General features: G+C 30.9%; 1 protein-coding gene across 1 annotated transcript in view; it reads right to left on the reverse strand.

The window, feature by feature from the left end:
• Window positions 1-16,909, reverse strand: part of LOC143049860 (acid-sensing ion channel 4-A-like) — a 36,813-nt gene that overhangs the window by 13,667 nt on the left and 6,237 nt on the right. Inside the window, exons 2-4 of the mRNA XM_076223622.1 lie at window positions 15,871-16,111; window positions 3,651-4,032; window positions 2,587-2,685 (exon numbers count right to left, since the gene is read on the reverse strand). Of these exons, the coding sequence (XP_076079737.1) occupies window positions 2,587-2,685; window positions 3,651-4,032; window positions 15,871-15,989 (600 nt within the window). The 5' untranslated portion in view covers window positions 15,990-16,111. The remainder of the gene's footprint in view (window positions 1-2,586; window positions 2,686-3,650; window positions 4,033-15,870; window positions 16,112-16,909) is intronic.

Below are 16,909 nucleotides of genomic sequence, written 5' to 3' on the forward strand. Positions count from 1 at the left end.
GTACTGGATGTGTAAAATTGTTTTGAAATTTTTGAAAGTAAGAACATCATAATATTCAGAATGCTAAAAATAAGTGTTATGAAAGCGGCAGGGCGGATCCAGCCATTTTAAAAAGGGGGGTCCTAACCCAGGACAAAAAGGGGGTGGGGCTTCCAACTACATGTCCAAATTCAAATGCATTGATCGTTCAAAAAAAGGGCGGTCCAACCCCCGGAACACACCCTTGGATCCGCCACTGAGCGGGTACGGTATATAGCTTAATACATTTTGTATAGCTTCATCCATCGATAAAGTCCGTTTGTTGCTAATTTTATCACAAAATATACCTCAGAGGTTTTTTATCGTTCGGCTGCTGTCATGTTGACGTATGTGAAATATCTCAAATATTTATAGCCTCTGGATCACAGTAGGTGACATATTACATATTATTTTTATTCTAAAATGTGCTTTGTATGTAGAAATAAGAAGATATGAGGTATGAGTGCCAAATGAGACATCTTTGTCAAAAAAAGACATAATCTAGTAAAGTAAGCAGTCATAGATTCAATGCCGAAAAGTACGCTATAAATGACCCAAAAATTACTTGAATGTGTAAAACAATCCAAACCAAAAAGAACAAAAAAACAACGGCCCAATATAATATATATAAGGAGAAGAAATCTGTCTAATAAATACAGTATATAGGTTTGTATATATAGGAGCCTGTATTTCAGTGGTTGTCGTTTGTTTCTGTGTTACATATTCGTTTTTCGTTAATTTTTTGTCATATAATTAAGGCCGTTAGTTTTCTCGTTTGAATTATTTTACATTGTCATATCGGGGTCTTTTTAGCTGACTATGTGGTATGGGCTTTGCTCATTGTTGAAGGCCGTACGGTGACCTATAAATGTTAATTTCTGTGTCATTTTGGTCTCTTGTGGACAGTTGTCCCATTGGCAATCATACCACATCTTCTTTTTTATATTAGATCCAACGCTGCAATTTTCACAAAACATATCAAATTTTCCACCTCGTCGCACATACATATGGATAACATCATTACAGCTTATTTCCTAATGCTTGTAGAGCAAAACTTTGGTTAGCTTGCTTGCTTTGTTTGTATATTGTACAATCATATTAGGATAACAACCAATTAAATTCAAATATAAAATATACAAGTTAAACTATGCCTATATATATTGTTTAAAGATGTCAATCTTATTTTCAACGCTTGAATAAACAACTATACACACAAAGCAAGCAAGCCAACCAAAGTTTTACTTAGCAAGCATTAGGAAATCAGCTGTAATGATTTTATTCAGTTCGGCAAATGTCCGAGCCCGTTAAAAAACGAAAACAAAATGAAACTACAGTTGCTGACTTCACTACCTTCAAAACAAAGGGAACAGTTTGGAAGTCTCATTAACTGAAATGTGACAAAAATAAATACATTTGTACTTATAGATTTTGTTAACACTGCCATGTATGTAAATATTTCTTCGCCTTTTTTACGAACACAAAATTCAAGGATAACACATTTGCCTTTAATTATCAATACGGAAATTGCTGTACTCGTGAATATTAGCACCGGCTGTTATCGACGGCTTACTTTACACTAGTAAGTTTGTCTCATGGGTAATTATGTTTTTCGCTGTTGTTTCGTTGCTGTCTGGTGGACGAATACATGAAATCTCCGTGCCATCATCAAACATATTAATGGCTATATATTCAAACCCTTTTTTCTTCGCATAGAAACAACTCTTCGTTAATCTTAGCATGGAAGGAATACTTTGTATCACGAACTATAAATGAGGATACACAAAATGAAAAACTAAGCGAAATTGTGAATCCCACATTGCACGAAAAAATGTGTTGTATTTCAGTAAATAACACGTGTTCTCGGTTGATAGTAAACATGTAGTAGTCCATCATGCATTGTTACTCATTGAATGGATTGGTCAAAAACCTAGGTAAAAAAAATTGTGTCACATGTAAATAAACAATTACATGTGCGAGAACATAAGTATGCTAATTTATGCATTTCCATATAAGGTGGTGGTCCCGACCTGTTAAACCATTCGAATGTTATAAGAATTGTCTTTTCTTTACCAATCCTTTTGAAATTGAAACATGGGAGATATTGAACAATAAAAAATAACATTTAACACAGGGCTGTCATTTAATTAGAAGCTTTCAACTACCTCACTATATTTGGAGAGCGCGCGTCTGACGTATATACAAAATTTAGTACTGGTATCTATGTTGAGTTATTTACTTCATGCATAAACCATAAATAAAAGAAGACAACAAAATACTTTTTCTGATAAAAATACTTAAATTTAATCTGATTAATCTAATTAAGCAAATGAGCCAATTGAAATTCCTCATACACTAATTTCTTTTTTTGGGAAGGTTTATCTTAATGACAAGTTGAATGAAAAAAATTATTATATGGTTTTTTTCCAGAATTTAGTAAGCCATTTAATGATTATGAATTACCATAGACGCGATAATATTTGAATTGCGAATTGATCAAAATATATCAGAATGAAGCTCTGCTTCCAAACAAAATAGTGTTTTGATATAAATGTAAATAAAAAAACGTACCTCTCTCCTGTGCACTTCTATATATGTATCAGTGTCTTGTCCAACAGTGATACTTTCAGAATACATGTCTGGCTCCTCTCGAGGAGTATGAACAGCAATCTAATAAATATTAAAGATAAAATGCATAAACATTAGGTGCATTTTGTTTCTTCATAAAGATTATTATCAAAGATAGTACATTACAAATTGTGTCCACATGCCAAATTAACACGAAAGTACGAATTCAGAGAACTCGCAGGTACTGAAAGCTAGTTAATAGCCAAAAACAGTTAATAATAAAGTGCATGCATCAGATACTAAAAACAATGTTCCTTTTGGACATTTAGTTTCCCCAAGTATTCAAATGTTAATACATCCTAGACTTTTACATATTTTGGTTTGACGTTTTCTGTGAAGACAAATCCAGGAAAGCGCTCCAATTGCACTGAATTTATAAGTGTTTCGATCCTTTCAACTAGAAAACTAGCAAATTTTTGCTTTGTTCTATTAGTACTCGTTCTGATAATAGCTTCTTTCAGTGGAATCACACGAGAAAATGATATTGGTATGGACTTACTTAATTGACATTGCCCAAGACACTATCAATGAACAGTTTGACTATGGTCTTTGAACTCGAGAAAGTTCCTCGGCTACAACTCATCTCAGGACTTTCGCCCTTTGATCAAATTGTAGCCTTGAAACTTTGTTTTGTTTTCAAAGCCATAGTTAAGATAGATTTTGGTAAATAGATGCAATTTCAATGTTTTTCAGAGAACAGTTTTCTACAAATAAAAAGGAAAGAGTTTAATAGTTATCAAAGGTACCAGAATTATAATTTAGTACGCCAGACTCGCGTTTCGTCTACATAAAGACTCATCAGTGACGCTCATACCAAAAAAGTTAAAGGGCATTGATTATAAGACTGTTTATAATATCAAATTGCAATAAATCTGTTTCCAAGTCTATGTTTAATTATGTGAACGCTGTTTATAAAAGAGGAAATAGTATAATAACTCATGAACTGTGGGTAAAATTTATCTTGCATTATCTCGTTGTTGTGGCACACACTCATTTCCTTGTAATACCTGTATCTCCTTGGCTCTCGTTTCGATTTGCAGATTAGATCGTTTTCCATGCTGACGTGTTAACATCTTGCCATTTGCGTTAAATCTCCTACTAGTACATTCACCAATATCAACCATACCGTAAGTAGTGAAATCTGTATATTCAACAACAGGTACATCCGAGATATTTACTGAACCACCGTCGAAAAAAAAAGAAGTGAAAGACAAATCTAATGTATCTCCTTCACAAACTGACAATGTCACAACAGGAAATTGAGCTTCTTGATCCAGTCGGATGTACGTGGTAGAAATCCATGGGTAGCTATAATAGTTAATTAATTCAGTTGTAATGATATAGATGAGGACTGCTGCACTTGCCAGCCATACTACTGCCCAGCATACACTGTAAAATGTGATGATACAATTAAGACAAGAACATGTAATTCATCTTATGATCGCTATTAAAACTTCAGAATTGAATATTATATATGTGATTATATTTTACAAAGGTAAAATAAATACAGCAAATACGGTTGACTATTTTAAGATTTACATGTGTTCCATATGTGAACCAACAAACACATTTGTCAAGAGTATAGAAAGCTGACGGAAAAGGAATATCCTAACATTAAATCAATTCGCAAGAGGGTTCATAAGTTTACTTGTGATTTATACTCGTAAATAAGATTTAAACATACGACATTATATAAATCATACATAGCTGAGAGGGTGAAAGAGTAGATTTTTACTCCGAAAAAATATATCCAAGGTTGAAAATGTCTTTTCGGGGGAAAACAATTAATCTGCTTTATCACAGATATGTGTTATTTAAATTATCATAATGAACGTGCTCTTTTTACTGTCTATTGAATTGCATATTCAATTACTAAGACATGACAACAATCTGTATTTAATCAAGCGCACAAGTGATCAAACGTCTTCTAACAGGGTGGTAGAAAATCTGCCATTTCATAGCGTAATAAGCTCTCTCGTATAAACCTATCAAAATTAAGAATTTTGACATGCAATATTTGAATGTGAATATACCGACTGAATCTCGATCGGAGAGAGACGGATGTTTCAATTGTTTATTTTTATTTGTATTTCTAATATTCATACTGACAGCAGTGTAAAACGTCGTTAAAACGGAATGTAAGCGAGATGTTTCAGGCATATCAACCATTCTTCCTATTTCATTTTAAAACTGACAACAGTAAATATCAGTAAATGTATTATTCACTAGCAACCCGAATTGAGCTTGAATGGACAAAAAAGTGTTAAAGCTATTTAATTATTTATCAAAGGTACCAGGATTATAATTAGTATGCTAGACGCGCGTTTCGTCTACATAAGACTCATCAGTGACGCTCATATCAAAATATTTATAAAGCCAAACAAGTACAAAGTTGACGAGCATTGAGGATCCAAAATTCCAATAAGTTGTGTCAAATACGGCTAAGTTAATCTATGCCTGGGACTAGAAAATCCTTAGTTTTTCAAAAATTCAAAGTTTGGTAAACAGGAAATTTATAAAAATGACCACATTATTGATATTCATGTCAACACCGAAGTGTTGACTACTGGGCTGGTGATACCCTCGGGGACGAAACGTCCACCAGCAGTGACATGGACCCAGTGGTGTAAATAGTTATCAAAGGTACCAGGATTATAATCTAGTACGCCAGACGCGTAAAATGAGATTAATCGTCATTTGATAAAGATTGACAAAAATTAAAAATTATATTTAATTCATTTCAATTCATATCAATTCATTTTAACCCCAGTCAAATATATTTATCTGCGGTCAATCAATTGAAATCAAGATGGTGGTAAGATGCGTCAAACTAATAGGTCACATCCCCGTTAAACTATTTCAAACAGGCATTAATTCGTTTTAAACATTGATGAGACCCGAGCTTTCTACAGGTATATCACTCAAGCAAAACAACTCGATGTATCTATCGTTTTTTTCTTTCAAACTTAAATTCAATAAAAATTAAGAAAGGAAATGGGTAATGTGTCAAAGCGACAACAACCCGACCATAGAGCAAACAACAGCCGAAGGCCACAAATGGGTCTTCAATATAGCGAGAAACTCCCGCACCCGTAGGTGTCCTTCAGCTGGCCCCTTCATCATATCATAAATCATCGTTATAATTGTATTTTACTAATTTTGTTATACAAGTCGACCCAATCACCGATTATGGACTTATGTTGTCCTTGATAAATTCCCATTTCCATCTGCCTTTCTTCATGTTCTTTTCAATAACCGAAAATGCTTAGCACATTTATATGGATTTTTATGAGGTTGAAATAAATACTTACAAGATAAAAGTGTGCAAAACGATGTATGAGTGAAGTGGTCCAACCTGACTGCTACTAACGAATGTTTACTCAGTCTTCCGTTATAGTAAATTAAGGCAACAGTAGTATATCGCTGTTCGAAATTCATAAATGGATTAAGAAAAAAAACAAATCCTATGTTTATCAAATAATTCACACTGTTCATTATTTGTTATTTGTTTTATTTACCTGTACACACGAACAACATATTGAATTGACTGCAAGCGTCTCGTCTAAACACTATGAAAATGGACTGAAAGACTGATTGTTTCGATTTCCAGACGTTGTTAAGATTTCCAGACATTTTAAAATCTAAATTACTGTTTAAGATTATAGTTAATTTATCAATGACTAAGTCAAGGTATTTTAAGAAAAAAAATGAAAACTGAGAATCATTAAAACTTCTAAAAATTAATAGGTCTTCGTCACAATACTGATCTATTCCAAATATGTACTATGTATAAAATATGCAATGTGATTAGATAAAACTTCATTTGAAAAACTATATATATATATATATATCAAAAAAGCCTTTTTTTTTAATTGGCGGGTAGAAAACATTGAGCGACATGTTTTGAAAAATATACTTCTCATATTTTATTTCAAAATTCTACCTCATAGATTTTTTTTTATTCGCAAGACAATTGTTTTCCATGTTTAATCTATGCAAGATTGAGCATTTTTACAGGAGCTGTAGCGTGAAAAAAAAAACGTTGACCTGTATTTTTTTTTTTATTATTTTTGAAAAAAAAGCAACATGATAAAATCTACATTTTGGGAAAGTATAAAAACTCTCTATTTGATGGAATATGTAGAGATGATCAACCTTAAGCTTAAACGATCATTTTGACATCATCTGAAAATCAGGAGAGAGAGAGAGAGAGAGAGAGAGAGAGAGAGAGAGAGAGAGAGTTAAATATAAATTATAAAAGGTATCCATAAAATAAACACAAACAAAACCATAACCAAAACGCAATGAAAATACATTTTCATTAACAAAATCACTAGTAACTCGAATTTAGCTTGAACGGACAAAAACGTGTTAACGCTATTTAAATGAGATTAATCGTCATTTGATAAAGATTGACAAAAATTAAAAATTATATTTAATTCATTTCAATTCATATCAATTCATTTTAACGCCAGTCAAATAGATTTCTCTGCGGTCAATCAATTGAAATCAAGATGATGGTAAGATGCGTCAAATTCATAGGCCACGCCCCCGTTAAACTATATAAACAGGCTTTAATTCGTTTTAAACATTGATGAGACCCGAGCGTTGTACAGGTAAATCTCTCCTGATTTTCAGATGATGTCAAAATGATCGTTTAAGCTTAAGGTTGATCATCTCTACATATTCCATCAAATAGAGAGTTTTTATACTTTCCCAAAATGTAGATTTTATCATGTTGCTTTTTTTCAAAAATATAAAAAAAAAAATACAGGTCAACGTTTTATTTCACGCTACAGCTCCTGTAAAAATGCTCAATCTTGCATAGATTAAACATGGAAAACAATTGTCTTGCGAATTAAAAGAAATCTATGAGATAGAATTTTGAAATAAAATATGAGAATATATTTTTCAAAACATGTCGCTCAATTTTTTCTACCCGTCAATTAAAATAAAATGGCTTTTTGATATATATATATATAGTTTTTCAAATGAAGTTTTATCTAATCACATTGCACATTTTATACATAGAACATATTTGGAATAGATCAGTATTGTGACGAAGACCTATTAATATTTAGAAGTTTTAATGATTCTCAGTTTTCAATTTTTTCTTAAAATACCTTGACTTAGTCATTGATAAATTAACTATAATCTTAAACAGTAATTTAGATCTTAAAACGTCTGAAAATCTTAACAACGTCTGGAAATCAAAACAATCAGTCTTTCAGTCCATTTCCATAGTGTTTAGACGAGACGCTTGCAGTCAATTCAATATGTTGTTCGTGTGTACAGGTAAATAAAACAAATAACAAATAATTAACAGTGTGAATTATTTGATAAACATAGGATTTGTTTTTTTTCTTAATCGATTTATGAATTTCGAACAGCGGTATACTACTGTTGCCTTAATTTACTATAACGGAAGACTGAGTAATCATTCGTTAGAAGCAGTCAGTTTGTACCACTTCACTCATACATCGTTTTGCACACTTTTATTTTGTAAGTATTTATTTCAACCTCATAAAAATCCATATAAATGTGTTAAGCATTTTCGGTTATTGAAAAGAACATGAAGAAAGGTAGATGGTAATGGGAATTTATCAAGGACAACATAAGTCCATAATCGGTGATTGGGTCGACTTGCATAACAAAATTAGTAAAATACAATTATAACGATGATTTACAGGTGTTTGAAATGCAATTAAACCATAGAAATATGCATATATACTGAATGTGCCGACATGGCTATTTAATGCATTGTTTCTATGTAATTTTCATCATTTTGCACATACTTGCTATATTTTTGAGTACTTATTTATTAAACTTGAAAGTATGAGTCAATTATACGGGCGTAGATACAGTACTTGCAACCTTAGTGATTACTATTTCAGTCATTTATCAGCGGTCATCGATCAGTCACCCATCAGTCAAGTTCGCGTCAAACTCGCGCAACCAATCCTCCAGACTTATAATAAAAATATTTGACCGATCAGATTGATCGGACGGATCGGACAGATTGACCTTTCTGACCGATGGAACTCGACTAGGTCACATGTTGAACTCATACAAATTAGTTTCGTTTGTTTTAATTAAGATGGCGCCACGGGAAAATTCGAATTGTTCAAGTACAGAAGCTCGACATTTTATTATTAATCAATCAGAAAAGAAAAGTTGAGAAGAGAAATATGCAGATACAACTAAATTTAGATATTATTAAAGAATTATGATTATCGGTAATATTTAGGTTATGCTTTTGCAAACCCTTAGAGGTGCCATCACGCCTGTTAATTCTTTTTCCGAAACATGCTATACAGAATGCAATAAAACTATCAGTTACTTAAAATTTAAGAGAATTATTTTAAATAAAATAAAGAAAAGTGCAAGTTGACAATGTTAACAAAATATAAAGTATATTTCGTGGCAACAACCCTCCAAAACTAATAACATCCAATTGTGGTGTTGTGTAAATACACCTAAGTGAAATGAAAACAAAGCACTCTTAATTAACACAAAGAAGGTTAAATATCTTAATCCCTTTATTATTCAAAGTTTATAAAAAATAACTTGTCCAAAGGCAATGACAAAGGAAAAACGTTCAATCCTCATTTAAACAAAGTACCTAAAGCCAGTGACAGTTTAGATTTTCTACTAGAATAAAAAGAATATTTTATTCTTTTCAACACAAACAAATTTGCATTATTTTTTATAACGACGAAATATTTGTAACTTTAAGGATTTTCTTATCTCAGGCATAGATTACCTTAGCTGTATTTGGCACAACTTTTTTGGAATTTTGGATCCTGAATGCTCTTCAACTTTGTATTTGTTTGGCTTTATAAATATTTTGATATAAGCGTCACTGATGAGTCTTATGCAGACGAAACGCGCGTCTGGCGTACTAGATTATAATCCTGGTACCTTTGATAATTACTTACACCGCTGGGTCGATGCCACTGCTGGTGGACGTTTCGTCCCCGAGGGTATCACCAGCACAGTAGTCAACATTTCGGTGTTGACATAAATATCAATAATGTGGTCATTTTTATAAATTTCCTGTTTAAAAAACTTTGAATTTTTCGAAAAACTAAGGATTTTCTTATCCCAGGCATAAATTACCTTAGCTGTATTTGGCAAAACTTTTTGGAATTTTGGATCCTCAATGCTCTTCAACTTTGTACTTGGTTGGCTTTATAAATATTTTGATATGAGCGTTACTGATATGTCTTATGTAGACGAAACGCGCGTCTGGAGTTCTAAATTATAATCCTGGTATCTTGATAATTACTTAAACAATGCAAACAACATTTTAGTTTTTTTTCTCTCTGATATACCTTCAATTAAAATAATAACATCATGATGTACAAAAAGTAAAAAATGCAATGACGGTCAATAATTTCAATAAATAAAGAAATGATTGCAATCATTTACAACAAAAACAAAAATATATGCATATTTATCCTTTAATCATTAACACAAAATAACATATCTGAAGGCATTCATAATCATGCATTGCAAATTAAGCAGTATTATTTATGATATAAGCAAAATTTACGTACTTTTCCACAGAAATTCCATATATTTTATGAAAAACAACAAATCATGATTTAAATTTTAAACAATATAAACACCATTTTAGTATCTTTCCTCTAATATGCATTTAAAATTGTGAAAATCATTATGATGTACAAAAAGTACAAATATCCAATGAAGGGAAATAATTTCCATTAAAATAAAGAAATGATTGCATTCTTATTCAACGAAAAGTTTATGCATATTTAAGTTTAAATTATTCTGATCGTTTAAAAAAAGTTTTATCAGAGGATATTGAAATAAATGATTGCCATAACAGTGCATTATTTTTTTTATAAAAACGCACATTTATACAATGCGAACACAAATTAATATCTTGTCCTGATATAAATATCACTATTCGTAAAAAAAAAATAACCACAAATAAGCACAAAAGTACTCAATTCCAATGGCGGTTCATAATTTCCGTTAAAATAAATGCATTCTTGTTCAATAAGGTTGAAGACTTACAAAGTTTACCCACATATTTTATCTTTATATTTTTCAAACCTTATACCAAATTACTTATAAAGGCATTTATAATGACGCTGCATTATTTTTGATTGAAAGGAAGAAATATTTGTTTTTTTCAGCGATGTGAACAACATTTTAGTATCTTTAGTATCTTTACCCTGAAATTAAGCATAGTCTTTGAAAAACAATCAATTCTTCATGTTTACAAAAAATACTATAATAGAATATCGGTTTCTTTGTTTTGAAATAACATTGCATTATTTTTTTATAAAAAGAAGAAAAATTGTTTATTTTAAATATTACGAACACAAATTAAGATGCTTTGGTCGGATTTTGATTTTTATTGCATAGCAATATAATATTTCACACAGAAAGTAACCAAAAGTTAGCGTGCAATAAATTCCAATATTGCACTAGCACATTAAATCCTCAAAATTCATGACATCACCAACGTCAAACTCTTAGTTTAAACCTTTTTTACTTAATTCTACTCGCGACAATATTCCCCAATATTCATGCAATAACCCTATATTATTTTTTTAAAAACGGCCGATCCATATGCCTATAATATATTCCAATGTCGGTTCATGATTTCCTCTAAAACTGAGACTTTTATACTAGGTGTCAATATATTCCGATCCAGATTGAAATAAAGAAATAATTACAGTTCTCTGTATCGACCCAAATAAAGCTTTAAGTACTTTGATCTATAATTGTTTACTTTTTACACATTGTGTCTTAGAAGGAGAGTTGTCTCATTGGCGCGCATACCATATCTTCTTATTCTAATAATGCTGAATAGGGTACTTATTTCAAATATTCTAAGCATGGCATCATTTCTGCACTTATGTACAAACGTAAACAACGCTATATAAATTTCAAGCATTCGAATCATTTATTGGACAGAAAAATAATGAAGTAATACATATAATGCGTAAAAAGTAATATATATATTTCCTACTGTTTTATTGCGAATAAGTTGATTACAAATTTACGAGTAAAGATATTACGCTAATGTCCTGACGATTGTCCTGGCCGATATGAAATACTAGATACTTTATTTTTTATTTGAAATAGGTACTTTAAATTTGAAACTAAGCAAGATGACAACAGTAAATTCGTAAATATAAGAGAAAAAAAAGAAAAAAAAATAAGATTCAAGAGTTAAAAAGACATGACTAACTTCGACTTTGCAGTTGTCGATGTTGGTCAGGTCAAGATTTTTTACCATTTTTTTTTAAATAAGAACTAAATTAAACATGTATTTAGCAGTTTCATATCGATCAGGACATTAGTCGCGGCAAACATGTATGTGATGGAAGCGGCTGATTAATTATAAGATTATTCGAAATTCAAAATTCAAACGGCTGCAAGTAGTCGGGAGACGTTAAATCTTTTCTGACCGATACAAGTAATGTAAAATCTTTTCTTACTGATACAGGTAATCGTAAAATCTTTTCTTTCTGAAACAGGTGATGTAAAACCTTTTCTTACTGAAACAGGTTATCGTAAAATCTTTTCTGACTGATATAGCTAATGTAAAATCTTTTCTGACTGATACAGGTAATCGAAAAATCTTTTCTTACTGATACAGGTAATGTAAAAAAAATGTTTGACTGAAACAGGTTATGTAAAATCTTTTCTGACTGATACAGGTAATGTAAAAAAATTTCTGACTGATACAGGTAATCGTAAAATCTTTTCTGACTGATACAAGTAATCGTAAAATCTTTTCTGACTGATACAGATAATGTAAAATCTTTTCTGACTGATACAGATAATGTAAAATCTTTTCTGACTGATACAGATAATGCAAAATCTTTTCTGACTGATATAGGTAGTGTAAAATCTTTTCTGACTGGAACAGGTAGTGTAAAATCTTTTCTGACAGATACAGGTAATCGTAAAATCTTTTCTGACTGATACAAGTAATCGTAAAATCTTTTCTGACTGATACAGGTAATGTAAAATCTTTTCTGAATGATACAAGTAATCGTAAAATCTTTTCTGACTGATACAGGTAATCGTAAAATCTTTTCTGACTGATACAAGTAATCATAAAATCTTTTCTGACTGATACAGGTAATCGTAAAATCTTTTCTGACTGATACAGGTAATCGTAAAATCTTTTCTGACTGATACAAGTAATCGTAAAATCTTTTCTGACTGATACAGGTAATCGTAAAATCTTTTCTGACTGATACAGGTAATCGTAAAATCTTTTCTGACTGATACAGGTAATCGTAAAATATTTTCTGACTGATACAGGTAATCGTAAACTCTCGTAGTCCTCAAATATAAAATCTTTATAGTTTATCAGTCTTTAAAGAATAAAATGCTATCGGGACCCGCCCAAATAAAAATGAAATATTGTGGATTTTCAATGTCCCTCAAGTTTGGGTATCAGTTAGGTGGAGCATAGATATAAATACTATTAAGAATATCTCTGACAATTTTCATTTCTGATGGATGGATGACTTTAAGTTACGCTTTACAATAACCTACCACCGAAAATCAAAGGAAAAATGCCGGGTGCGTTGGAATGATCTCCCTTTTATTCAATCGCCATACAATTCTTCTTGATGTCATTTGTAGCCATATGTTAGCTAAATCTATTAATAATTTGATGAATATTAAAAGACCATGACATTGATCCTTTTCCCTAAGTAATTTTGAATATTAGTAAATCGGTTTTCATAGTCAGATAGTATGTTGCTTCTATTTTTGTATATTGAGATATAATGTTTCAAAAATTATCTTTGGTTGCATTATTTTGATAAATGCATATGTATAAATTATTAAGAAAAAACTATGATTTTCGTGAAAACATCTATAATTTTTCGATAATTTGTAGGATCACAAAACGACTTTTTTCATCTCTTATTATTCCTTTTACTTTGTCCTCAATTTTTTTGTATGTTATCGAAAATTAAAAGTTTTCCTAATTTTAACTTAGAAAATTTAAATATCGAACCGACTGCTTGTAGCCGGTTTGCTTATTGAAAGCCTTTGTATTTGCATGGTTTTATGAGAATAAACTATCTATCTACGTATCTAGTAACGCACAATGAACAGGCTGCTAACTTGAAATACAGGTTTTACTGTATTTTTGTTTGTAACGGAAATTCTAATATAACTACCTATTATCGTCAACCAGTATAATCACAATATATATATATATATACCTTTAGGTGTAATACCACCATTGATTTTCCCCTATTAGTCTTTGTTAAATTTGCACTTTTCAAAAAAATGTGCAGAATTTATCTTTGTTTCAAATAAAGAAATACTTGGCATGAGTAAAGTTTTATCCTGTCCAGTACTATAGAAAAAAATTCACATAACATTTCATTGCATATAAGAAAATAACTATCATTGGAAGTTAACCAATCAAATGTCTCCCCTTATTTTATCTGTGTACATGGTTTAGTCACCATGTAACCTCAAGATTACAAAATTTTCTATAGAAATCCCAAATAAAAAATAATGGTGTTTTGAAATACCCAAGACATATGTTTATGACACAGAAATGTTTTTACTTCAATAAAATGTAGGATTAATTACCTACAACTGTCAAATTCAGGGCAATATTTTTTTAGACCTACTTTCGTATACAACCGGATGTGACGTACCATGATTTGGTGGTATCACACCTTTAGCGCAAACGCAGTATTACACAAAAACTGCTGTTCCGCGTTACGAGAAACTTATTTCTACTACCAGATATTCTCAATTTTCGACATCAAAACCCCCAGTATTTGGATAAGATAAAATAAAATACATATATCTCTTATCTATAGCAAAATTAACAAATCAGTTCATTTCAATTTATTTTTCATAGTAAAATTTCATAAAATGAAAATACCGCAAAATTATGTTATTGTTGTGGCATGGTAACGAAACAAGGTGATGTCACCAGTATAATTCCGTAAACAAATAATCAAATGTAAATACCGATCGTTTTAAAGCCACTTGTACGACTCAGAACGAATAAAATCACTTTGGAAGAAAATATATAAATGAAAAATGCGATTAAAAAAAATAATCATGAATTATTTAATATTACTAATATTATCAAAATTTGGTCAAGCGGAACAGCTAAAACAGTATCGTATGTTTAGGACTTTCACGTTTAACAAAATTACCGAATTTGTCCTATTAGAATCGAAATAGTTCATTGCAGCCGTAGATTTGTGTTCATTTAACCGTGGGTTGGGCATTTATATTCGATTATTTTATCCTGAGCGTTAGCGAGGGGTAAAATAATCGAATATAAATGCCCAACCCATGGTAGAATGAATACAAATCTACGGCTGAAATGAATTATTTTTATATATAGTACCATGCTGAAACCCAAGCAGTTCATTTTTTGATATGGATATCGACTTTAGGATTTCATACCGTCTAGGTTTCAAAAATCTCTGTACACACATTAAAATAGCAAGGATCAATGTAGGAAATCAAATGTAGCTAAGATCAAATTGTAAGAAGAAATATAAGTTTATGTTTTCTTCAATACATTTCCGTTTTCGGATTAAAACAAAAACACAGAATTCTGAATCATTCGACAGAATTCTTAAGGAGTTTACTTTTTTTTAACAGAATGAACTTTTGAAATTGTATGTTTGCTGCAATATTTTTATATGACTTTGTTTATAGATCATATATAAGGGTATTACGTTACGTATTCCAGGAAAATGCAATGTTTTTAATAAGTTTGTATGTTCACAACATATATACAGTATATAAGTTAAAGAATAGTTATCAAAGGTACCTGGAATATAATTAAGTATGCCAGACGCGCGTTTCGTCTACATAAGACTCATTAGTGACGCTCATATCAAAATATGTATAAAGGCAAACAAATAGAAAGTTGAAGAGAATTGAGGATCCAAAATTCAAAAAAGTTGAACCAAATACGGCTAAGGTAATTTATGCCTGGGATAAGAAAATCCTTAGTTTTTCGAAAAATTCAAAGTTTTGTAAACAAGAAATTTATAAAAATGACCACATTATTAATATTCATGTCAACACCGAAGTGTTGTGGTCTATAGAGTACATTATCATGGTTTCGTCAAATAAACTATATATTTGTATATTATTGTTTGAAAAATTCAATATCAGATTTTATGCAAAAAATAAAAGTTAAAGTATAAACTGGTAATTGAAAAAAAGAGATACCTTCGAATAACCTGTCCTGGGTATTTCTTGTCAAATTTCACTTTATTCAAACCATGAAATCCAGTTGTTTCTGTAAAATTTGTCCAGAGCCCCGGATTTGAAGCCTCATTTTCTTCCATTTTGTGGCAATTAATACAATGAATAGATCACGTTAATAATTTTTTATGAGAACTGTTCCTTTTTTTCAAAGTTTATATTTGGATACACCGACTTTTATCAATAACTGTTTCTGCTGTGCATTCTGAAAATGATAACGACTGTTTAGCTAGACTTATACATGACTTATGATCAATCATATGAAACATAAAAAATCAATGTGTTTTTTACATATCAATAAAAAAAAAGTTATCGTTAAGCTAAAGCACAGCTTGGGCGAATCTTTTGTTCTGAATCGTTTGAAAAAAGGTATAAAGTATCCTAATGAATGCCAGGGGAATCAGTTTCAACATTTGTTTAATTTTGAAACTTTTAATAATTCATAATTGAAAATAAAATATTGTATGAAAAACATTTCTAGTGAAGTGACAAAAAAATAACATAAAAGGACAAGTAGCAAACACATTGAATATCCTAACTATATTACGAACTGGTTATTGGGATTTGTCTAATTAAGGACTGGATCAGAAAATGTAAGAGTGCAATAAATTACTGCAAAATCGATCATGATAAATTGTTGGGAGCAGCTGCATATTTTTTCCACTAGACAAAGTCTCATAACATCTATGTGATGTATAAAATTTTCTGACGTCAAACACACAAATCAATGAATGTGTTTGTAGATAGATGTTTTTGTGGTCTGTTAAATTGTTACTTTTAAAATTGTTTAATCGATGATGACTGATGTACCCATATTTTGACTACTTTATTTATTGTGTCTGTTTAGTTAACGCATCAATGTAAATATAACGGAATTTGATGAGACTGTCATCAAAGTGAGAGGGTTAGCGCTATAAAACCAGGTTTAATCCACCATTTTCTACATTTGAAAATGCCTGTACCAAGTCAGGAATTGATTCATTATTTTTCGTGAGTACCATTT

This window comes from Mytilus galloprovincialis, chromosome 10, assembly GCF_965363235.1.
Source record: "Mytilus galloprovincialis chromosome 10, xbMytGall1.hap1.1, whole genome shotgun sequence".
Classification (NCBI taxonomy): Eukaryota; Metazoa; Mollusca; class Bivalvia; order Mytilida; family Mytilidae; genus Mytilus; species Mytilus galloprovincialis.